General features: G+C 39.0%; 1 protein-coding gene across 5 annotated transcripts in view; it reads right to left on the reverse strand.

Annotated features, from left to right (window-relative positions):
• Positions 1-26593, reverse strand: part of ST6GALNAC3 (ST6 N-acetylgalactosaminide alpha-2,6-sialyltransferase 3) — a 220182-nt gene that overhangs the window by 21679 nt on the left and 171910 nt on the right. Inside the window, exon 4 of one of the 5 annotated variants that reach the window (XM_069023244.1) lies at positions 25866-26146. The exons of 3 other annotated variants lie outside the window; for them this stretch is intronic. In XM_069023244.1, the coding sequence (XP_068879345.1) occupies positions 25918-26146 (229 nt within the window). In that variant the 3' untranslated portion in view covers positions 25866-25917. Of the gene's footprint in view, positions 1-25865; positions 26147-26593 lie in introns of those variants that run through there. One more of the 5 variants, XM_069023247.1, reaches the window with a different exon arrangement.

The following is a 26593-nucleotide window of genomic DNA, read 5'->3' on the forward strand; positions in this document are numbered from 1 at the left end:
AACTTATTTTGCTAGTGCATAAATCCTATGAAACGTGATTCTGAATTGCATGAACACATGAAAATTAACCATGGGAAAACACATTGCAATCCAGAGGTGAAATCTACATTGGCAACATGTCCCTTTTTAAGCAGTTTGATGCTGCACGTAAACAAGCCCTCACAGTTTTATGCAAGGGGAAGGGGAAATATTATCAACAAGCAGAAAAGCTGAACCTGGGGTGGGCAAAGCCAGGTCTGTGCAGCTCAGTTCCATCTATGCTGACCTCATGTACCATCCCCACTCATGCTCAGCAGCCTGCCAGACCCTGCCTGAGTCAAGCTGTGTGGTACAGAATGTTACTGCTCCAATTTTTCAACACCAAACAGCTGGAGGTGGCTGATCCCACACAGTTCTGGAGCACATGGTGCATGTGTCTAACCTGCTGCAAGCAAAATAACCAGACTAGACCAACTCATGGACATTGGAAGCACAACAGCAGGCACAGCACAGTTAGGAAGTGGCCGTGTCTTAAAGCAGTGCGGCCACAAATGTGTATCTTGGCCCTCCAAGAATGTGCATTCATGAGGCCTGGTAAAGCGGCTTCCCAGAATTCTATTAATAGGAAACTGGAAAAAATAAATCCACCAGAGGAGAGCAAAATATCTGATTCTTTTGATTATGGATAAGTAAAAAGCTCCAAAACAGCCTTGTGCCTATAAAGACAATTATTGGAACCATGTCTTTTCCAGCCTGGATTGAAACATGCCTGATATTCATGTACAAAGATCATTGTTGTAATGGTAATTTCTTTGCCACTCTAGGAGCCTGAGTAGCAGACTCAGCTATGATTAAATCATTCAATTCACCTCTTTGTATCTTTTACCTGGCATGACATTGTTATTTACCTGAACAGTGGCTACAAACCCCCACAATTCAAATATTATACAGTGCAGCAGACTACTGCCAACCTGAGACAAGAGCACTGGTAAAGCACTCCTCCCTAAGCAAATAATGCTGTGAGCTTTTCAGTACTTTGCCTTAGGTGCTTAGCTTTCTTCAAAAATAACCATGAGGAGAGGCAGAAAAGATATTTGACAAAGTGGTTAGGTGGAAGCTTACATTTAAGATGGATTTTTATTCAGTAGCAGCAGGTAGAAGAGGCATGTTACAGAAAATAATATATTTTTTCTTTCCTCCTCTTTGTAAGAGAAGAAGAAAGTTTCAATCCAAATTAATTTGTATCAAAATTCCATTAAAATGAAGTAAAATTATTTATGTTCTTTGTGATCTCTTTTGGTTTTTGGTCTGACATTAAACTGCAGTGTGCTTATATCCAAATGACTGTGTGGATAGAGGGCTTCAACTGCCCAAGAAATAAGAAATAGAATTTGCACAAAGTTGCATGGAATTATTATTACATTCCTTCACATTTTGGAGTGCTCCAAAATAAACAGCAACCTTTTGGGCTTTGTTCCAAGTACTTCTGCAAAAAAGAATTATTAAACTGTTCACAAACCTGTGAATCCAGCAGGCATTGGTTGGTTAGAGCGTGGTGCTGGTAATGCCAAGGTTGTGGGTTTGATCCCTGTATGGGACACTCATGTAAGAGTCCCTTCCAACTCAGAATATTCTGTGATTCTGTGATTCTGACTTACTAACTGAAGCACGTGGAAGCTGTGTGAGATATCAAAATGGCCTACTCATGGATAACACAGTTGTACTATCACTGTCTCCAGAATCATAGTATCGAGCCCAGAGCAAGCTGCAAATCAACAGAAGATAAATCTAATTCTCAGTTGCACTGACAATGCACTATAGACCACAGGACAACAGGAAAACAATGTGTTTGCAAAATACAAGTTACACAGACAAGTTGTGGGATATCCCACAAGGCATACACAGGCACTGGCAACATGACTACCTGTATGGAATTTGTCCTAGCAGCTCCTGAATGACTCCCTTACCAGGTGGGCAATGTGCCAGCAATATGCAATTGTGATGCAAAGCAAATGGAGGTCCATTTAAAAAGTGAAAACCACTGTCTGCTTCTGCTCCCGAATCTCGTAACTAAGTGGGATGTAGGCTTAGTTTTTGTATGCAAAGAAAAACCTTCATCCTTGCCTGAATGCATGGAGAACTTTCCAAAGTACAGAATTTCAAATAAGATTAAACCCCAGCAAATCCTCTTTTGCTGTGCAGTCTGTCCTTTCACTGAACACATGTTTGAAATATGGGGAAGCCGATTTCCCAGAGTGCCATCCTTCACTGGCTCAAATTCTCACAGAGGTTTGTTTTCTCACCCAGCCCTGCATATTCCTCCCTCTAACGAGTGCAACTGTACTACGAAACAGCCAACAAAATGACTGCCTTGTCACAGGATCCAGGCTCCTACAAACAGGAAACAGAAGAGAGACAGATATTGTTCAACCCCATCTCCCCGAATGGTGCAAAATTCCTGTCAATAAATTGACCTTATGTTCCTGAGGGTTTTGCAATTCTTGTTCTCTGTATTTTACAAAACGCTCTTTTCAATGAAATTTGAGTAGATCTTCAAAAATTTAAATGAACTGGCCTGGAAAGGGCAAGCAATCAACTTTGAAGGCAAAAAAAAATAACCAGTTTTCATTACAGAATTTATATATCACATAGAAATAGTATCCTAAATTTAACCTATATGGCACCCACTAATCAGCATGAGCCTCACCTGGAGTAACAATATCTTGCTGAAAGAAAAAAAGTACTGATGGCCTTTTTCTAAATTCTAGGAAGAGACAGAAATTATTTAGAAGAAAAACAGTGCGAGTGTTGTAAATATTGCAAATATTTCTTTAGTATGAAGCAGAAATTATTTTATAGATTTCCTGTTAGAAAGTCTGAAACCCATTTTCTTTTCCTGCAAAGAGAATTAAAATATTCTGGAAGTGTTTAACTATAATGCTCTAAAATATGTATTAGGTACAGAGATAAACTCTCCTAAGAAAACATTAAGAAAAAAATCTATTCATGAAACTGTACATCATTTACCCTTCTGGTTTCTTCTGGAATAAAAATTTGTATTACAGCAATTAAAAGGATGAAAACCGCAATTAATTAATTGATTTGTAAGGGCAAAGGGATAAAATCCTAGATGTATTCCCATGGGATTTGCTGAGCCATTTTATACCGAGTCATCTGCCAAGAAGAGGTCACTTGAACTAATCCATGCTTACACCTTGGTATCTCCATTGAAACATGTCATCTCTCCACTGTAGAGGTATTACTCACTGCCTGTGACACTAAGTCTCAGAAACAGGCCAGACTTGATCTGAATGGAGGTGTGACTGATGTGCATTTCACAAGCCAACGAAATCCATACACTGGGTGTCTCAGGAGACTAACAGTCCAACTTCCTTTGGAGTATTTTCCTCTTCTGTCTACCTTTCAAAGCATCCCTCCTCCTGATACAGTAACTGCAGTGTGGAAAAGGAATCATCAATAAAAATTCAACATCAAACAATTAACTTTGTGGGACAAAGCTCAAAGGAAAGTTAAATGTCTTTGCTTATGTTCATTTTCCTGAAAATCAGGGCTTAAAATATTCACTACTAGTTGAAAATTCATCTTCTCTAACTGTGAAACCACAGCTTTCCTGGTCTCCCAGGCTTACCCCACACAAAGCCATCTTTTCATAAACTGGGAATCCTGAAACCTCACCGTGCCTGGCAGCAAACAAACAAATGAAACAACACATCACAGAATAAAAGCAGCCATAAAAAAACCCTCATGTATAAAAATTAGTTGTCAGATAGCTGACAACTCCATTCTGTCTTCCTGTAACTTGCAATATGCACAAAACAACCCCTTCACATTTATCACTATTTACCAATACTACTCTCTCAGGTCTCAAAGCTTGGACCAGCTACAATTGCCACCCACTCCATATTCATGGAATCCATCTCCTTCTCATGCCATCTGTTCTTTGTCCTGGATTAATCATGATATATAGGGCAATACAGCTGCTACCTGCTCTGAGCACTGCTCCCAGTATCACAGCAGAGGTTTCAGCAGAATCCCAGCTCTGAGGATGTGTGTATCATCTCCAAATGCTTGGTGTGAACCACTGGAGCCCAGAGACAAGTTTTAGGACTAGTACTACTTCTGATGCTGTTATCACTCCTTATTCAATAGTGGAGGATAGTTTCTCTCATATTTCTTAGCACTACCATGCTCCAAAGCTACATTTGTTGCAAACAAATCTAGTTGGTAGTGGCCTCTGATGGATAACATATGATCACATTTTAAATTTGGACTTCAAAAGGATTCTAAGATTTACCTCTGAAAATCAGGCTTTGATTGGTCTGTTTGTAAGTGTTATCAGTGATAATACATGCATGTTAGACTCTTGAAGAAACCTGACAGGTGCTAGATATAGAAATTGTAATTTTCCTCTGTGAGTATGGCTCCATTACACACATGTTCAGATCCCATTGTTTAAGCAAAAGCCCTGTTTAAAAAATAATTTTACAGGTTTTAAGATGCCTGTAGTCATTTATTCAGAATTTTTTCTTTTTCTTTCAGTCAGATATTAATAGAACAGCAAAGAAAAATCTTCCTGTGGTTCAAAGAAATAATTTTTCTCTATATCTGTCTTTGCTTACATGTGAGGGGGGAAAGGCTCTGATAACCTACAGCACAAGCAAGAAATGTGACAAAGGAAAACTTATCTTTTAAAATGCTCTCCCATTTTACTTCAGGTGAAACAGGCAGTTAATATGCTAGAGGCTGCTTTCTGTGTAGCCTAGAACAGCAAAGAGACACAGCATGCTAAATATCACATATAGAGCCTGAATCATAACACAGCAGTTTAGTTACTATTGGAAAATCTGTGACAACTTGAGACAGATGGACAATAATAGAAATTTAACCAGGTTTGAAGTTAAAAATGAAATACCAGTGAGACTATGTCTTACTATTCCCAATATTAAGAATGCCAAATAATTTTACAGAATCACAGAATTTGAAAAATTAGTGTGAGGGTAACATATGCAGCAAACCACACAAGACTTTACCCTTGCAAACAAAGTTGGTGAGCATTTTTGCTCACAGGAAAAGTATCTTAGTTTGAATTTGTATGATAAGTAAATATTCCCACTTCTCTGCTGGTTTGGAAGAGAGGTTAATAGAGGTGAAACATTCAACCAACATCTCTAACATACACATTTTTCTGTGCAGGAAATCATTATTATTCCTGCTTCATGATTTTATCATCCTGGATGTAAGATCTGCAAAATGGAGAAAGGTTTAGAACTGTAAAAATTCCTTTTAGAGCAAAATAGAATTACATATTTATGTTTCTGGTCAGAACGTAAGCTAGGGCAGTAATTTCATTGAATAAAGAGAGACCAAGTCATCACCCCTCTCTTTATAGAGATCATAGCTGGGATTTGCAGATCTCATCCACTGAGGCTTGGATCTTCAGACCTATCAAGGCTGGTAAGATTCAATCCAAGCAGTAGTAACATTTAAGTGGATTCTATTTTTGTTCAGCTTGAATTAACTGTCTGAAAGATTCATTACTTACATTGTTCAAGGCTCTGAACAAATCTGAATTAAGTTTAGTGGTTCATTTTCATAGGATAGAGATAGTTTGTACACACATACAAGGTGAATTTTACCAGTGACCTAGGTGGGTTTGATATGCACAAGACAAAGAAAACTCAAGGTACTTGAGCATGTTAGAACCTGATTTCCTTAATTCACATTAATACCAAGTATATGGAGTATTGTAGTTTAAAAAATCTTTGATGTTAATAGTGTGAGTGATAAAATATGGGTCTAATCAAAATGACTCAGTATTGCACATTAAACCCTGCAGTACCCAATTACTCATTGCTGTTTCTGGTGAGAAATGTGATATTCAAGGGTATAACCTAACCTGCAGCAATAAATAACACATATATTAAAAAGAACAGACTGATGGCAGGGCTACTAAATGCTGTTCTTTAACTTTGCAATCCTAGCTTTGAATCCAGTGGTAGCAGTAGCAGTACAGTAGTTACATGGCACGATCAGGTCCACGGACCTAACAAAATCATAAAGTGGTTGTGCTTGTCAGAATGCAACATTAATAAACTTGGGCTTGTTATGGAGATGATCTTTCTTTAAAAAAAGGCTCACATGTTTTGAACTTGTCATTTTGATTTATCTAGGAGTCTCTTCTTGATTTGCCTTGAAAAACCTTACAAGGGACAGCAAGAGACTTTTTTGGGATGTCTTGTCACAGAAAAAGGCTTAATCTTACTGTCCACCCACTTTGCTAAATAAGCAACCTGTCATGCTCATATTAATTCAATCAGGCCAAAGCTGAAATTCATTTTGAAGCTCGTATATCAGCATTTTTGTCTTGAACCAATTGAGCTTGTTGTGTACTAACACAATGTAGCCTGTCATAGACAGGAAAAACAATTTTTTAAAAAAGAAGAAAAAAACCTCCTTGTCACATACTTTGGGTTAGGATTTTTTTCCCCTTTCAGTTCAAACAAGTGTCTGTTTTGTGCTGCAGAGATTGGTACAACACTTCATCCATTTCAAACGAGAGGCTGCTTTATGAACTCATGGAAAATGGTTATTTTATACAGCAACTTGCAGATATGATCCTCTGACAAGCAGTGCTCATTAAAAGAGCATCAGCTGGCTCAAGCAGTAGTCTTGGTCGTTATTGAAGTAAGTCAGAGCCTTGGGGATTTTAACACCATTTGTTCAACAAACAGTCTCATTCTGCCCAGCTGAAAAAAAAATTTCCAATTTAAAAATAAATCTTTTGTAATGGGCTCAAGGAAATGTATGGTATGGGAGGATTGAGAAGTTATCTTTTATACAGGCATTCTGCTCACATCCAGGATGATTCTGCCTTGATAAACGAACAGTGACACTATTGGCAAACCTGGGATTTGAAGCAATGGTTCATTAATGCAACTGCACACTAAGTAATGTACTTGGGTGTCAGCATTTTGCTGGGTTTTCTTCCTCATTGTAATGCTCTTTTTCCTTCTGGATATGCTTAAAAAATATCCTGGCACTCCTGTCAATATATTAGTTTGAAAAATGTCACCATGGGCCCGTAACCGTGGTATATATGTAACTGTGCATTGACACATGCATTGGCTTGATGCATTCTGGTGATGTGAGTTCAGTCTCCTGTAGAGATCCAAATTATGATACGATTGCACTGAGCTTACAGACTTCTCTCATGCTGGGATGGAGATGGTGTGAGGAGCTAAATTCACAAAACAGAGCAACATGCTCCTACTGCATTGTTTGAATAGCTCTTTCAGCTGCACACAGTGAATATCTTGCTTTTCCTTAGAGGAGTTTGCAGATTAGATATGGCTGAACTGGGGGATGTGGGGTATTCAGTTCTTCCCCCTCACTAATAAAATCCTTCTCCTTCTGAATGGAGCTTCCACCCTTCCTTCCTTCCCTCTTAGTTTTTTCAAATAGTATTCAACAGCTCCCACACCTACCTGCCAGGGACCAAATGTTTAATGCAATCGTTTGTATAGTCCATGGCTCTGCTCCAAGAGGTTGAGTGCTCAAAGGCCCTGGCAAGAATATTTTGATGTATCATTTAGAATTTAGGATCTATTTGAAAAAAAAACCAATTGGAATTGGTACTGTTGGTATGGCAAGGTGTTAAGAGTGCAAACAGAGTAAGGCAGGCTTTAATATCAAGGGGAATGACATACAAAAGGGACAGACATTAATTCCTTCCATCTGCTACCTATAGATGACAGAAGGTTGATCAAGCCATCTTTGTGTGATCAGAGGGGAAAAGCACATTTTCAGCACAATTACGTAGCACCAATTTTAACTATTATCATATTTGTCAGCAAGAATTGCTTGCTAGTCATTGGATGGCTTACATAAATTTATTGTGTGAAGAACTCAGAAAAGGTGTGTGTAATTGTTTTAAACATGTTTCATTAGTTTTTAATTTGTGGACTGATGTGACTGGTGTGGAATAAAGCAGCCTCATGCTTCCTGCCCCAGGAAATTCTTGGAAATTAGATATTTCACCTCAGTGGGATTCACATTCAATGTATTTTAAATTACAAGAATCGAGTGTTTTGCTTGCTTCTGTCCATCTGTGTTATAGTCTTGGATTTACTCCTATACACAGAATGTATAGATTGCTTCTTATCTACATAGCTTAGTGCAGCTTACACAGAAAAATCAGGAAGGAAATCTCAAAGGCAATTATGTTGGAATTAAACAGCTGCAAGGAATCGTCAAATGCATTCTGGCCAGACCCAGCGGGAGTGTTTGAAATAGTTTGAGTTTATGCGAAAACTCACCTCACATGGACTTTCTGAAGGAAATCGTAAGTCTCTGGTCAGGCCTCTGTGAAATTTTACAGAATTGCTCAGTTTTCCCCAGTCCTATAAAGACATTACTGACAGTCAGCAGACCTCTTCTTTGCTAGTGGCTACTGATTGTAATCCCTTTTCCCCCTGCCTCCACAGGTAGGGAATGTGAACAAATATGCATTGCAGTTAATGGGATCATCCTAAATCCTTCCGAGGAAGCTATCCTACTCCATTAACCCACTGGGGACTGGCTGTAACAGAGGTCAGAGTGTGGTTTAGCTCCAAACCTGTCTCAATTGTCACAGTTTCTTAGGATGCCCTGTACCAGCATATCTGTGTACACAGACAGGGCTGACTGCACTGAGGCAACAAGGATGACCTACTGTTCAAGCTGGAAAGCACATCAAGGAGCAGTCCTGACTGATTCCACCACCAGGCTAAGATCATGCCGTATATTTTACGTATCTTTCCAGCTTGCCCAGGGGAATCTCCATTCTTATAATTTTGGCTTTTGATGTGCAGCACCTAAGGAACAAAAATACTTAGCAAGTTGCAAACATTAGGGTGCACTTGAAAGCTTCTTCTTCCAAGCTCACATATCTGATCTTGAAGGTGCCCGTTGGCACATTCCAAGCAAGAGCAATTTTAAAAGCTGAACTAAACATACTATTATTGATCTGATTTTGTCTGCTGTGCGAGGCGCAGCCCTTCCCCCTGAGGTACCTATGCAGTTCCACAGCTGACGGCCACTCAGAGCACAAGTTGATTGATTTCCTATTTGTATCCAACAGCACTTTAGTGGCATTAAATATTATTTAATGGCACTGATTAAATTTTAATGAAATTACAAAAAAATCTCACAACCAAAAATAACTGCAACCACGACTCCCTTAACTGTAGCACTGTTCCAGCTCTGAAACAAGCACACTGTCTGGTTGCATTGGAGGGTCACATCTTGATTAAGCAGAGTGTCAAGAGTATTGATAGCATCTTTTCAGTATTCTGGGGAGCAGCCATCAACAAAACCCTAACAAAGTACAATGGCTTCTACTCTCTCTTTATTAATCATGAAAATATATTTACCATTGGAGCAGAAGTGCACTGTATGGATGCATCAGTCCTCTTTGCCCACATCCACATTGCAATCCCCTTTCATTTCACAGGAACTGATGTTTAAAATGGAAGTCAGTTCACATGAATCTTCCTGTTGCAAACAATTATTGTTACTAGAAATCTTCACGAAAAATCAAAACAAAACTCACAGGCAAATAAAAATGACAAGTTCAAAACAAAAGCACATTAAAGCTTACAGAAAGAAAAAAATCTTTTTGCCTTACCAACTCCAACTTAATTAAAAAAAAGATTCTGACAAGCACAGTCCTGTTACATACAGGGATGCCAGAATCCACATTCCTGATTGTTTTATATGAGTGGTGTCAGGAAACTGCCCTTTCAATAGTACTAAATGGTAAACATATCAAATGTATTTACTTTAAAAATCAAATGCAGGTGAGCAGGACCCTAATTTAATTTCTTCTTTTATGGTAAAATTTCTCTCTCCTTTCTGGGCTGCAGCTGTCTGTTTGCAGATTGTTTGACTTGTCCAGAGAATGCAGAATGTGGACAGAATCTCAAATTGTCAGGGCAGAGCAGAAGGGAGAAATCTTCTGCTATAGATCAGCAGTATGTGGTGTGGGGTCAGATAACCAAGTTTGCCTGTTCACAAAAATCACGCAAATGAAAATATTTCCCCTCGCAATATGGAGAAAATCTTTCTGGAAAGAATTCACTGCAGCTGCTCACTGCCTGATCTCTGAGTTACTTGTTTTACCAATCCCAAGAGGTGCAAATTGTCTCCTGGGATATGTCAAACTGCCCATGTCCTGCTAGGGCATGCAGCTCCCCAAGGGAGATAGTCAGCATCTCATGTGATTTGGCCCTTTTACACACAGAGGCAAAAGAAGAGAAAGGAGAAAACTAACATGCCCGCATGGTTCATGTGCATGAAATTGAGAATGCTCCTGAACACACACAGCAGAGGGGAGCATTGAGGTGGGGCTCTTGCCCAGACTGGGAAAATGTTCTATTTCCTATGTCAATCCTATGGCAAATATTTGCAAGGACTAAGAAAGCACACTTAATTGGCTACTCTTTTTGCAAGCAGAAGCCACAGAAGATGTTTATCTTCAAATCTGATTTCATACCTTGGCTGTCACTGTGGAAATTAAACATTCTGCAAGTCACTTTTGCTGTCAAATATGGAGACAGTTGGCAAATGAGGCCATAAAGCTAGAGATTAATTACTGGTTGCATGAATTGTTGCTGTTTTCCTCTGTCAATTACGTCACGGTTAATCACAGAGTGAACTCCTGAGAGTTTTGTATCACTCCTCCCTGCCTTTTTCACAAATAAAAAGTAAACAAATGTAACCAGAGGCCAGGCTAAACTGTCTCTATTCACGGGCAGGAAAAAGTTCTGAGAACTGCAGTATTTCTCTCCCTCAAGACTAATTTAAAAGTTTTAATTTCATAAGATAATTTAAAACTAGCAGATCAAGAGGTCACAATTTATGTTACGAATTTAAACAATATTTAGGCACATATTTACTCCTGGTATAGCATTTTCTGGTTACTATATTTAGTCACTTCTTGCTCTTTTGGGCTCAGAGCTGCTTACATTAGGCTACATAAGATTTGTCACAACTGGTTGGGAGCAAAGAGTGAAATAAAGAGAAGAATAGAAGGAATGTACATAATGTAGGTCAGTCTCCTTCATCATAATTACTGAGCTAAGTATTTCTCCCTATGAGGCCACTGTGGACTGAGTTTTCCTTAGAAGGACTAGCTATAATAGATAAAAGCTAAATTTCATAGAAAGGCAGAAATACAATTTACTATTAAAGAAGGCAATATACCTGCCTACATTGGGCAGCCAGCAGCCTATCAGTACTCCTCTAGTCATTTAGAAAAGACAAGCATCCCAGTTGCCTCCACAGGTTGTTTTTTTAGAAAATGTGTTATTACAGCTGAATTCATTAAATAAGCCTAGATATCAGCATTAGCCCATATTCACACAGAATTTCCCACAGGAGACAAGGTGAAAAGAAGATTGTAAAGATGTCATTAAGGTATGTGGATAGGTGAGGGAATGAAATCTTCCTAAATACTGATGTAGGACATCACAAAAGCACAGTTTGAGTTGTTTTCCTTGGATTGCAGGGAGAGTCAAATCCAGTTCCCATATGAGTTAAGGAGTTTTCTTCCACCAACTTCAACATGTAGGACTAAAACCACCATAAGCAGGAACAGGACATTATTCACACCTCTATCAGTTCATTCCTCCCTACAGCTAGGTATGGCCACACTGTAATTAGCATAATGTCTGTGAATATTCATAAAAGGACTCTGCAAGAACAAGAATTATTCTCACTTCTACCTTACAGTAGACCATAAATACCTTTACCAATTTTCTTCCTTTCATTTGACACTAAGAAATAGAAAGTTAAAAACACTGCTCTGGATCAAATTACAACTCTTGCTGACAAAACCAAAAGACCACCTCAGGAGTTTTTATTTCAAATACAGGAAAGAAGCCCTATGGATGACAATTCACAAAAATTATTAAGACTGAGCATTAACTAAGGAAGAAACATGAAGAATTGCATCTAATTACTTGACCAAAATTATCTTTGAATGAGGAAGTTGGTTGTAATTTGCACTTAGCACTGCTCAGTGATACAGCATAGGTAGAAGAGTCTCCACACAGTTGTGTGTCAAAACGAGCCATTTGTATAATGTGAATCATTTGAGTTGACTAAGATAACAGCATCTGAGTCTTACACTGGAAGATTTGCAATGTGTGAGATAAACAAGACATGCTGCTCAGATAAAGGAATAAAAATTAGCAATTATTGAGGGGTTACCATTTGAGTTTGCTAGACATAATACTGATTAAGGGCATCACCATCTATCTTTTCTGCATCACAGAGGTTGGCTGGTGTGAGATGTTTGTTGTTTCTTGCCAACTGATCCAGGAATACTGTATTTCCAAACAGTTGTGAGAACGGAGGCCAGCAAATATATTTGCCTTCACCTGGAAGGTGAGCGTACTCAAATATGTAAAATATATCAGGATATTACAGTGATTACACCAGTTCTGCTGAGCAAAAAAGGAGGTTAAAGAGGAGACTGTGTAAATATACAGAAGAAAGGGGCTTAAAAAGTAACACAATATCAGTGATATTTTGACACAGATTCACCATAGTACACAACCCCTACGTGCTTTGCTACTTAAGTTTCATTTCAGCTCCATATCACAAGCTCCCCTGCCCTGCGTGGGACAGGCACCTGTTTCCACTGAAGGGAACTGTGGCCTTACACGAACCTCCTTTTCACACCTACATTCTTTATGTGATTACAATTAGATCTAAACCTTCCTACAGCTGTTGCAGAAATTCAAACCTTAGCATAGATATTCAAAATTTTATACAGAATCTTTTGTTAAAAGTCTGTAATTTCTGCCTCCACAGAGATGGATAACATCAATTTATAGATACATACAACTTAAAGAACATAATTAATTAAATTCTTCACTAGAGTGATGAATAACTAAACAAATTATGGATAGTAATGTGTTTGTTAGAATAAAGAGGCTGTGAGGGATATCGTGACATCCAGCCACTCCTGTGGACTGCATTTCTCCAATCTGGTGTGGCACAAACTCCATGTCGTTCAGGCTACAGCCAAATGAAGATCGGAGTATTGCCGTGCACACTGTTAAGACTGTAAAAATAATTAGTGGCTTATTAACCTACAAAGGTTTATCTTGAACCAATAAGATTCTGCTAGTTGGACTGGAGCTGTTTGATTACCTACTATTTCTGTTTAGAGGGAATTGGGGACTACTGCTATTCACTCTATCACTCATTATGAGAAAATTACTACTTCCAATCAAGCCATTATGGTTACGTGGTTTTACCTTTCCTATTTAATGATAGTATGAATTAATACATTACAGACTTTTTTTTTGGTCTTATTTTAACAATTGGTCAGCTTTCAGGTTTGGCCATAGGGCTGTTAAAATTAACTGCAATATGACAATAGATGTCAAGAAACATCCTGACACGACCAAAAGAAAACCACAATAATATCAGGTAAGAAGGATGAATTATTGCAGTGGTAAATTAACATCTGAATCTGAAAGCAATACTTAGCTGGTTACATTCCTGACAGGCTTATGCTTGACAAATCTTCAGTCCATGGTGGAGAGCAGTACACTGATTATTTCCAATTCATGTCAAATTCTGGACTAGATCCATACAAATATTTGAAAACTGTGTCTGAAATAAGCTGATTGGTTCAGCATCTAATTTTCATATAACAAAAATGAAGAGTGAAAAAAATAAAAAGCCAAACAACATAAAAGTGAGAATTTAATGGGATTGCAAGTTTACTTAGCCATCACAGGACGTCTGAAAGGCCCAGCACCTAGATTTCCTTGGTACAGATTAATTAGCTAGCTGTGACTCCCAGATCTCTATTTTTAAATAACGACTTGCATAAATCTCTGAAGACAAGAAGACTGCTACATTACACACAACCACGGCTGCAAGCTATTACTATCACTGGAGATTCAAGTTTGCAGGAAATGGACGTAATGTTTTTTCCATGAAGAGTAAGAAAATTAACCCTGACACCTATATAATTCCACTTGGGCTCACCTCGATTTCCAATAAAACACTACAACAAATTGCATCCTCATACTTCTTATACAACCACAGAGTTGGTAATATTAAAAAATCTGGCAGGGTGCCTGTGTTTTAGCTAGAATTAATACTTGTGAAAAGGGAAACGTTTGGGAAACATTGCAGTAAGCAGTGGCTGGTGCATTTGTTCCAAGACTGCATTACAAACATTCATACACGGACACTTTTACCTTCAATGAAGGTAAGCAGAACTGTTTTGCCATTTTTTGGATTGTTTTTATATGATTGTGCTTATTACCATAGGGCTCACAACTCTCTCTCATTCTGAGCAGATGCACTGAAGTAGGTTTAACTACCTGCAGGTTTCAGATAAGAGTTGTTCCTTTTTCCAACTCAGGTTCTGAATTCTCGCAATTCATGCAAAATTTCTGTCTGCAGTCATGGTAAAGACAAAGAGCAGGATGAAAGGAAGGGCTGCCTGCAGAGTGATCCGTGATAACTGCATACCCTAGGATACTGTCATCAGCTGGCAGGATGCAGGTGTCATTCATAAATGTGATTTTTAACAGAATGATAGTCAATAGAATTGCCATAACATTACAGTGAGAAGAGAAAGGAGACATGAAACACTCCAAAGTTGATCTATGCTGCAATATTAAGTGAATTACCAACATTTTGCAGTAGGTTTATCTCAAGCAATACAAAAATAACTCAGCTTTGAAACATCCCAGTAGTTATTTAACAGGCGCAAAAGATCAACAGATAATTACAGGGTATTTTGTTAATTACAGTGGATACAATTTATGGTGTATTTTAATTACCACAGAGAACCTAGCATGAAGGATGAACACTTAAAAGTCAAGACAAATATATTAACACATCGCCTATAAAAATAAACCTATTAGGTAACACGTACTTCACTGATCTTTGCAAGAAACTGTGAAGCTACGTAAGAACAGCCCTTTCCTGTTTGTTATGTAAAGGGCCAGTGAGTTACAGAACCACCTCTCGCTATTTGCCAGATTCAGTAGGACAAGTTTTGTTCCCCATCATAAGCATATGCCTTTAAGAAATCCGAAGGAAAGAAAACACCCAGTGCTTCAGTTTAAATAGGTGACATCAAATGCTATTTTCTTAGCATTATTTCAGCCTTATGCTAATGAATTTCAGCACTGTTGTAGGTGAGTCTCTCCTCAATTATGCAAACTTTGGTCTTCAGTATAGAGGTCATTATGTGACACACAGAATTTGTATAGTAATGAGGTTATTCACATTCTGTTACAGTGCATAAGAATTGAAAACCAAAAGTGAAATTAGCTTTTTTCCTCGTCTTTTTTGGCTTCATAGATTTAGGCTAATAACACAGTGGTATGGTATGACCAGGGTACGAGTATTTTAGAACACAGCATCGAACCAATATCACAAAGCAAACACCATAGTGGGGAGCATGGCATTAACGCCCCACTCCTGAGCTCTGGGAAATGAATTTCATACGTAATACAGCGTGATGTTTACCAATTCATTACAATGACCTCGCTTGCTGCTTCCCCCGAAACAGCAAAAATGGAAATGTCACACATATTTGCATTCAGGAGGTTACTGTGTATCACTGCACACTTCTCATGCTGTCTAAACACAAGTCTGTTTTCTGCTGTCAGTCCAATGGGTTGCCTGTGACCCCGCAGAACTGCCTTTGGGGGCACCAGGGGACCCTGGGCCCTGATAGCTTGTGGCATGAAAGAGATGAGGCACTTTGTTTCCGAAAGAGAGAAACTACAGTCAGGACAACCCATATCCCACAGGATCTTCTGGAAATTTTTGGAATAGGCTGGAAGTGTGACTACAAGCAAGGGCATGTGGCAGAGGATGGCTGGTGTAAGAAGCTGGAACTAGCTTGTGCATTGGAAAGGGATTTGAATTGATGAAAGCAGGATTTCAGACTGGGAAGCTGCCTTAGTTCAAGGTGGTGCAGAATACATCTTCAAGGATGTATTAGGTACATACAGGGATAAGGACATCCACACACAGCTATCTCAGCTCAAACTTCCTCTTTAAGCTCTCTATGTTGCTGGATCTTTTCATACTAAAAAATAACTTTATGAAATCTGTGTATAACATATGGTCCCAATGTCTTTAAAACAGATCTTATGCTAGCTACAAGAGTGGCTAGATCAAGACAGAAAAAAGGGTTTGGGGTTTTTTCTCCCCTTAAATGCTCATTAGGAATCTGATGAAATCTACAAAGCCAAGCCAAGCAAATTACGTCTGAGTGACATTCCAGTCTTGACAAGGCAAACTTCCCAGCACCCTAACTTTGTGGAATATCAAGAGAGATGTAGAACACTTAGTTCCCAGCAGAAAGAGAAGAGCTATGGCCAGGACAGCTCATATCCCACAGGGTGTCTTTCTGGTAGTGATGAGGATGAGCTGGAACAAAAAAAAGAGGGCCAGAATGTGTTTTCCCTTTTATGGCAATTATCAATGGTTCAAAATTCAATCTCATTTCAAATTAATAAATATAATTTCCAAAGTAGAACTATACAAGCTGTGTCACTGGCCATTTCTTAATCCTTAAGTTTCAATTTAAAGATGAGGTTTGAATTTTGATTTATTATTTTTTCAGTAAAACAGCAGTAATCTCTGTTATGCACTATTTTGAGTTTAATGCAAATATGACCTATAAGAATCATGCCATATTCAGAAAACTGACATGGCTGATTAATACTCAGTGTTCTTCTGCTTTTCTGAATTAAGGATACACCTGTGTAGAACAAAGCAGTGCAATACAAAATATATTTAACTTTAGCTAGAGGAGTGAAGTGCAAACAAGTTCCATGTCTCCTGTCTACATAGTAATAAAACAATTCAAGAAATGTCTATCCAAACAGCCTGACCCTCTAAAATAATAACTACCCAGCAGCTACCAGTGAAGTTGCTGTACCTCAGAATTAATTTAAACTAAAGCTATTTATTAAGTGGAAGATTTTCACAAGGAAAACATGTAGACATGGGAACAGAAATTCCAGATGCACCTTGGGAAATCTAATCACTGTCAGACCCTGGAGTGAACATCTAACTTTTGGTACCTAAGTGTGTAAATCTTAGTTTTATTTTCACTGTGTTTTACACACAATAGCTGACAAATGAAAAGTAATTATAAATTTGTGGTGACACTTACTAACTCTTCTGGGCTATGCTAAAGTCAGAACTTCTAACCCAGCATTTACTCTCTTACCTGTCTTTTGCTCTTGCAGCAGATCTGTGGCCTTGCCAGTATGTGCAAAAACCAGCATGACATAATCCTATTATGAAAAGTGTTCTTTAAAAGTTAGTTCTTCCAAAACAGTATCTTTTGTGACTTTCTGGGAGGTGCAAGCGGAAGGATCCCATCATGTCTTAATGCACCTTCCAGAATTTCTCAGCTTTTGGGAGATAATAGCTGTTCTCTGATTCCTTTGTGTGAAACGCCAACATATTTATATTGCGATCCAGGGTCTGAGGTTGAAGCATTATTACAAAAGCAGCGAAGCAGGCAACAAGTTCTAAATGCAATTTTCTGTGAGACAGAAGTACATTCTGTTCCACGTTTATATTCAATGATCTTTACATGCTGAATGCAATACCATTATCACATCTATTTGAAATCTTTTTCTGCTACGGCACAAAAGAAATCATTCTTAATCACACAGTCTGGCAAGTCATTAGGAGACCAAAGTTTCCCCACGAACTGAAAGGGCTGCATCAGGAGAGATGGGGAGGTGAAAGACAGCTATTGTTCAGCTGCAGGACAAATCCTGTACTCTACACCCTGCAGACTGGCAGTATCCAGCACTGGGCTGCTCTGCTCGCTGGGTCAGCTCAATACACCTTCAGCCTGGAAGAATTACTTGCTAATGGTGCTGAATGTGCCACTAGTGAGCATTTGAGATGTGGAGCAACAGCGTGTTGATGAGGTTACAAAATTAGTTGGCTCACTTAAATGTATTCTTTACCTTTACTTGGCCTGGGCAGCTAACAGGAGGACTCTACCTGTTGTATTTGCAAGAAAGCCTCAGCTTCCATTAAGAAATAATGTCTGAGATTGGCAAGCTTGTTTACCCAAATGCAGACGGCAGCTGAAATTTGGAAATGAGAGAATTGTTGTAATTGCATTCAACACTGAGGGTGGGTTGTCCAGGGAAGTCTCTGCCTGTGCTCTTTCTTCCGGGGAAACATCAGTGAGATTCTCATTGCTCTCATCCCTCAGGGTTTTTGTGCAGGACTCTGAGAAGGGAGAAGGCCTCTGTTCAGCACAGGGAAGCAAACATAGCTTCACTGGGACAATATCCTGCTATAATCATGCTGTGCTGTAAAAAGTAACTTGGATCAATGTGGCCTTCTGTACTGTCAGATACCAGCAGTACTGCAATGCACCATTTTCTCTGCGTGATCCAGGGCATGCCAGATGCTATTTCAAGACTACCAAAGGTAGAACTAAAGCTGGTGGGCCATACTGGTATTGTGGAGGGGAGTGAAACAGTGGGGACAGAGTGGTCCCATGAGCGACTTTAGAGCTTTTGGATGCAAATGATCCTTTCCCTGAATCCATGAGACTGGGAGGTGCAAAACTCATCTATTCAGAAATTAAGGTACCTTCCTCATCACAGAACTGAGTTATATATTATCTGTTCAGTGACTTCTTGGCTGCCCTCCATCTAAGACACTCCTCATTCCCTTCCTGTACCTAGAGCTAAAGTTTCAGCCTTAGGTTGTCCTTAGTATTTTTAATTACAGCTCTTGGGTTAAGTAGCTCCTGAACCTAAAATTTCTTAGCTCAAACTACGTTCCAAATTTTCCTAACCATTCACTTTTTCATTCAAATACACATAAACATATATTTGTGTATGTAATCTGAAGCACTTCTGTAAATTACTGTGATGATATTTCCAGTATCTTCACTACAATTAAAGAAGCTTTAAAGTTCTTCCATCGTATGAGAAGTGAAAGACTCTGGACATGAGACTCAAACATGAACCCTCTTTTTTTCAAGATCATGCTTGTGGGGCAGTTTCACTATGTGATTATAAGACTGCAACCCTGAAACTTCTGAGATGAACTCTGCCATCAATTCTGAATTCTACCCCATTGGTGGCATTAATATGCAAAAAATCTGCTGGAACATGCAATTTTTATCACAACTATTAATGAAATGCAACATCATAAACAATAAAGCCTAATTAGTAACTAGAGTGCCTATGGCAATTAAATAAGAAGGAAGCGTTCTGGAACACAGCAGGATACTTGGGAGTCATTTACATTGCAAATGGATTTCAAAGTTGCTATTGATGGAAGTTTGAGGGAAGTTAAGATTTTTAGAAAATGAGACATTGACTCTATGAGAGTCAAATATGTACCTTGGCTTAACATGAACTTGGGAACTGGAACAGCAGGTGGAATTAATAGGAGCAGCCAATAATATGAAGTGCAATGAAGAAGTATTAAAAAAAAAGGTTAAGAAAATCTAGTGCAATCTAATGCAATGACATGACTCATTAGTGTCAGGCCAAAAGAAAACTTAAAATGAAAGAATACATGTTCAGTTATACAGTAAGAAAAAATTGTTAATGTATTTCGTGCCTGATTATTTAAAACTGAACACGGCTGCTTACTATACTACACAGTCATAAGTCGACCTGGAACACTTGTAACCTTTTAAGATACAGAGAAAAGGTCCTATTTCAGGACAGTTTGCAAATAACTTAAGTGGACAAGTGGTGGAACACTGTCCACTTGTTTCAACTCACAGTTCATTCCACCTGAATTATTTAACCTACAACAGCAAAGCTGGGTAATTGTCGGAAGAAGGCTGTGCAAGAAGAAAAATAAAGAGGAAAAGAGCCAGGCAATCTGAGATCTGAGGCCAAGATTTCTCCTCTGCAATAGGAAGGTAAAGCATGAGTGTTCTCTCTCAGAAAGAGTCAGTGAAAGCTACAGGGAGAAAGAATTATGGCTGATTCACTAGGCAAGTGAGGTTTCAGTTTTGCACAGGCAGCTCTGAAAGCAAGCAAATCCTCCTGGGTTTGCAAAAGGACAGGTCACCTCCAAACCAGACTTGTCCTCAAGCACCTCACTACTGTCTGCACCAAGACGCTCTGTGTTCCCCCTGGGAATGTGCACTCAAGCGTGCTGAAACATCTTGGTACAGCGGCTGTGACTGTGCAAACTGCACCTGAGAGCCTCTCAAAGGCCATCCAGCTTTTCAGCTGTCCACGAGGATATATTTAGGAAGAGGCAATTTGGGGTTCTTTATCTGCAGGGCACAGGAATTTGAATTGTTCCCACTGACAGTAGCCATAATATGCCCAGTCAAAGATTCATTTTTATGATAGAAAGAATGGAAAAATAATGGCTTTAGATTCCTTCATTTCACAGGTTTCCATGAACTTGAAGTGCTTTAATTTTCAGACCTATCTAAATCTGAAAACACTGTCTACCATCTCTAATTGGCCTTCAGGACCCCTTCAAGGCTTTTTTCTATCTCTATCTTTTTTCATGTCTCCTCCACTATCCCATGTCCAGCATATCAATCTTAGTGAAATTTAAATAACAAAATTCTGGGCTTTGGTGCTATAATAGAATTTCAGCTGGTTTCATAAAAATCCTTGGCATTATCTACTTTCTCCTTAAAGGAAGAGGTGAGTAAACAGAGCAAAAGGTATTTGTCAATAGCTTCATAAATAAAATCCCTTGACACTTCTGGTCCTCTCTCATCCCTCTTTGTTTGCATATTTACAAACATCCCAGCATCAAAAGAAAGGATTTTCAAAAGCATTCAGGAGATTGTTTACTTTGCTGTTAGTGCAACAGGAGGTAAAAGCATCCCTTACCTAATGGGAGCCCTGTCAGCCTTTGCTGATAGTAAAACCCATCTCCAAGGTTTTTCTTCCCAGAATGTGTGTGGAATAAGCACTATACGAAGCTAATATCTTAGCCACAGGGATGTCTGCTCTACAGGACAGCTTCTCCCTGGAATATCTGCTGCTCTCCAGTGAACCACAGAGAGGGTCATTACCACTACACAGCCTTGACAGGTGACAAACTTCTCTTTCTTTTGCTCTTCTGTAATATAAGGAGACACTGACGGTACCTTTCTTCTGTTCTGAGGTACAGTGGGCACAGTGAATAGCCACACATACTTCTGAGAATGCTCTGCACTCCAAGGCTTGCATCTGTGCAACATGAAAGCAATGCAAGGGCATAAAAACAGTGAAAGCAAAAAATAAAAATGTGTTATTCAAGGGTTTGAAGTTTTTGCTTTCTGCACTTCTAATAGCTCTGCAATGAAATGCCACTGGATCTTTTTAAATGTGTGCAGAAAATCTGACCTTTCAAGTGCTGACTGCTCCTGTCCTGCTGCTGAGCGCTTCCCCTATTGCTTTGGAACTCTGGTGCTCAATACATGTTTTTTATACCTGTGAGACCAATCTCAGCATTTATATTTTTACTATTGCAAGGTGAAAGAAAAAATGGAACTGTCAGAGTTTGTATTATTAAAGTGTGGAGTAGCCACGGAGCTGACTTTTGGAGCAAAACTGAGAAACTGGAGTGCACATGCAAATATCTGAATACTAAGTGGCTGAGAGATTGTTTTTCTTGAACTCAAACTTCAGTCAAATGACATGACAGATGAAAATAGCTCTTTCAGGACTGGCTCATTAGTGCTCTTAAGACCTCTGATTCACCTTCCATTTTAAATGCAAAAACTTCCATAAGTTTTGTAAATATTAAACAAAATAACAGTGTGCACACAAACGTATGGGCAGGTTTTCAGACAGCTTGGGGAAAAAAAGTACTGTTTGTTGCCACAAAAAAAGCACCTTTTTTACCTCTGTAAGTGTAAACTTTCAAGGCTGGTGGTGAACTCTGTCACCCGGGGCCAGTAAGCCCTGCATGAATGAAAAAAGATAGCAACTTATGAGACCTGAACCAGGAAATATTCACATTTTGCAAAGGGTCTTGGATCTCTAAAATGAGCCAAATCTAAATCCTGACTGAAAAATATTTACCTTTGAGCTATTTGTTAGGGGATAAGCTTAAGTCATGGATCTAGTTTGAATTTTTTTGTTTCCTGATACCTGTGTTTCTTCCCTTGCCTATCAGTGCAACAAATAGGGAAAAAAAGCTGCCTTATAATTATAGCACAAGGCACAGCATGGGGAGAGAGGATATTCACACAACTTAATTGAGACACTTTTCCCCAGGTTTTCTACAGCCACTGAAGAGAGTCAGCTTCACAAGGCAACTTAGAGCCCCTAAGTAACCCTCTATGTGTAATCATCTCTCTAGGATATGACTCTGAAAAGGACTCCAGTAGCTGTGAAAAGAGGCTTTCTCTCCAATAAATACAGAGAAAGCAAGAAAGCCAAGTTGTCCTAATGTAAGTTTCTGAGTGGTATTTTGAATCTCCTCAGTTCTGTTTACACTTATTTCACACAACTGTGCCTAAGAAAAAGCAGGTGCCTCAGCTGGGTCTCCTTTCACCAGCTCCAGGGCTAGAGGTTAATGCTGAAGCATGTAAAGCACCACAGCTGTGCAATGGAAGCACGAGAGGCAGAACAGGCAGGATGTGATGCTTCACATCACAGCATACCAGATTCTGCCTCTAACAGCAGATCTCCACAGAAAACATAACCAGAAGTAAGGTGGCACTGCCAGTCTGTAACTGCTACGTAAGGAAACTGGAATATGAAGAGAGGTGCTGTTACAAATGCCGTGCGTTGTATTGAGAGGCAGTTTGCCCAACAGAAGTGCCATCCTGTACCTATTTTAAAGTGTTTTATGATTTTAAAGCATCATAAAGGTCAAAGTTTAATAACTGTGGTGTATAATTCTCTCTACCTTTAGCTCTGCTTCCAGTGTTATTAACTTATCCGCAGTCTAGACATAATATGCTGTGCAGCAGTTAGAGCAATGCTCTGCCAAGCTGACAGGATCAGCTTCTCAAGGGATGTAAGGGTAATTCACCCTCCAACTTTACTGAATCCTCTTTGGACCAAAACCTGCTAGTTGAACAAAAGTTGCCACAATGTGTCATCTGCTACAGCATATAAGAGATGTGAGATGTGGCAAACATTTGTAATTGAAAACACACAGCTGAGTGCAAGAGGAAGCTGTATTTCAGAAAAGGAATGGGATGGTTCCACATGTATAAATAGCAATTTTATCTAATGTTATGCAGCTCCTAAGAATAAAACACTTGCTTTTGTTTCCACAGGAAGCAGATTCAGGCTCTAAATTGATTAGGGTGGCCACTTTACTTGTATTACTCTAAGAGCAGAACACAGCCCAAGACAACATCTCACTGTGGAGGAATCCACATCTCACGGCCTCAACACAATCAGTCCTTTAAACTCAATTAAAACAACAATTTAGACAATTAACTTAGTCTTTTTTTCCTAGCTCTGGTTTTTCTCAACAGCATCCATGAGGAGCCTGATCCAAAACACACTCAAGCCAATGAATGAATTGGTGGCTTCAATGGTTTTAGATAAGCAACTGTTTAAATGAACTTGGACAGATTCTTGCTCTAAGAATTGATCACAAATATTTAGCAGTAAAAAGCCCAGCATTTTAAATACATCATGCAACAAAAGTGATTTTTCACAGAGGCAGAGAAACTTTTGTCCAACCCATAACTGGGTGAGCAGTGACACGTCTTTGCACATTCAAAATCAACACTCTTCTCCTACAAAATCTCTTATATGAAATAGCAAAATTTACTTCCTGCAAACGTTTATACCAGATGTGATTGCTTGACTGTTTGCAGATTTAATGTGAGTGTGAAGTAAATTAATCTAAAAATTAAAATGAATATTCATAGACATTTTTAGTTCACGTTATTCATCCAGCTTTTTTTAATAAAGAAGCCAAGGAACAAATGTGCAGAACAAAGGGAGACACGAATATAATACCAATTTCCTTTCTTTTGCCCCAATCTTTCTACTTTCTGGGCATAGCCTGTTACTCCCAGTTCTGGCAGTCAGAACATTTATATTGAAAAAGAAAAAAATATCCTCATTTTGCTCATCCCAGAACACAAATGTGGAAAAAATTGTGGCATTTCTTAGCTGTAGAAAATTGCACCAGGGATAACCTCCCTTCCTGTGCTTGAGTCTATCTTCAGAATTAGTATTAATGCCATGACACACGCAACAGACACATGGAAGTGTTATTTGTTTCTCATTTACCAAACAGAAAAGAATATGGAAATAGTTTCAGTCCATTTGTTTGATGAGCTTCCTAAGCCAGTAATAAACAAATCAATACAATTAGTTTTGGCTCATCATCATTAGAAACCTTCACTACTGGGATACAATTTAATTATACCTCTTGTTCCACAGCAAAGAAAAGCCTTTGAAAATGGACTACTTTGCCAACGATCGAACCAGGAAGGAGGAGCAAGAGGATACATCAGTGATGGAGGAGTTATTATCTAAGCAGGGTGTACAACATATAAAGCATATTGTGCAATACAATTTCCCTGATTGCAAGTCTAAAATATTCCTGCCATTAAGTGCTTACGAGCAACCCAATGTGATATCCAGCTGTAAAATGACTGTGTATACGACATGCTTCATGTGAATGTTGCAATTAATACGGCATGCATCAATCACTCTTGGACTTGATTACAAATGCACTAATCCTAATTGATTAATTAAGCTGCAAAGTTACATACAGCAATGTAGGTTAAAAAAATCCTCACCATATGTGTGCTAAAGTCCCAAAACACATTTTCATTGTGGAGATTAATGCTGATACTTCACTCTCAGTTGTGCAACAAGGGTCTAACAAGTAGGGCTTCACTAAACACAGATATCCCCCAAACTGGAGACTCTGCAGTATAAGAACGCTGTGAGCTATAAAAGCAGTAAACATTCATAGTCACACCCTCTGGAATACTTTTGGGAGAAAAGGAGGAAGGGGCTGAAATCTAAACCTGACTTTCCTGATGAGCTCAAGAACCACACTTCTGCTGTGGAAACACCGGCTGCAGAACAGTCCTCACCTTGGAAGGGGTAACAGAAAATTTCAAGTTTTAGGTGCACTGAATGCACAGAGTGGCAGCTCTCCAGCAGCACCAACCAAAGCCTCAAGACTTTAATTGGTATTTGCACACCATCTCTTTGTGCCACAGTTGCAGTCACCCTGCTCTAAACCAGGTCTGACAGGCTTGAAATCGAACATTACCCCAGAGAGGAGGCAGCTGGGGTAGGGCTGTGCCAACCTGGGTGGGGAGAGGGGCCCAGATAACCTGTAGCTGGAGATGAAAGAACTACATAGGAAAAAACCTCCCGTGACCTCCCCATTGTGTCACCTTAGCAAAGGCCAGGTTGCTGGGCTTTTATTTGCCATGGGTTCAATCCTCCAGGGAAAATATCTTTGTGAAATCTAAGGTGACTTGATGCATAAATAATGCAATTGGGATCACTCAAAACCCATTACATTCATTGCACATCCAGTGCAAAGCTCACTGTTGTATTTATAACAATACATCTTTGGATGACACATTTTAGATTGACTTGTAGGAACTTTTTACACAATCAATAAATGCTATCTCCAAATTAATTGCTTGGATATTTAAAAGTGTACTTCTGCTAGTACCTGGCATCAGGCACTGGCAATCAATGCACTCTGCTGTATAATTATTATCCCAATTTTCATTTTATTTTTGAGTGACACTAAAAGGAAAAATACCATGTTTTTAAAATACAAGAACTGCTGCATGTGTACTTTGAAAAACTGGGGCATATTTTACATTTCTATATGAAGACTTAAGATGCTAACTTCAGACAGCCTTTTTGAGATATCTTGCTATAAACAGACACATAAAAGTTACAGTAGGTTGCCTTAGTTGAAATTCAAGTAAGTGTCATAATGACAATAGGAGCCATTGAGATGGAGTCTTTCAAAGTATGTGAGGGTGGTTTTCACTTTCAGCTGGTCTCCAGTGATATCAGAAAGAACCGATTCATCCTCGAAGGCAGGTATGAAAGGAAAATTATCCCAAGGTTCCCTAGTAATTCCAGAGTAACACCACCAATGCAGTATCTCAGCAGCACAGAACCAGAGTGAGCATCTGAAAATTTCCAGAAAATAATAGGATTTTTTTAAAGCCTCTTATACAGGCTTCTATGTTTTGCTTGGCAAAGTCTGTGAAAAATAATATGGTCTATTTCATGTTTGTTTATGGTTATTTTTGTCTTCAGGATGCGATGCAGTAACGTATTTTTGACTGCATACATGTATGCATATGCCCTTCCTAAGGTTTAACACTTTAGCTTCTCTTTCATCAGGTCCCTGGACCATAATCCAAAAGTAATGCTCTGGTATCACTTAAACCGTATCTGAGTACACAGCTATTAAACAGAGCTGAGCTGATAAAACGAAATGGTGAAATGTATCAATGGCTGAGCGCTGCAACAAATTTGTCAGCCTCTTCTATGATGCCTTATCCCCAGTAACTGGTGTGGCAGAGTGGAGAGGGCACAATCTTGAGGAGCTACTACAAGTCCATTTTTCTCTG

Source organism: Aphelocoma coerulescens, chromosome 8 (assembly GCF_041296385.1).
Source record: "Aphelocoma coerulescens isolate FSJ_1873_10779 chromosome 8, UR_Acoe_1.0, whole genome shotgun sequence".
Classification (NCBI taxonomy): domain Eukaryota; kingdom Metazoa; phylum Chordata; class Aves; order Passeriformes; family Corvidae; genus Aphelocoma; species Aphelocoma coerulescens.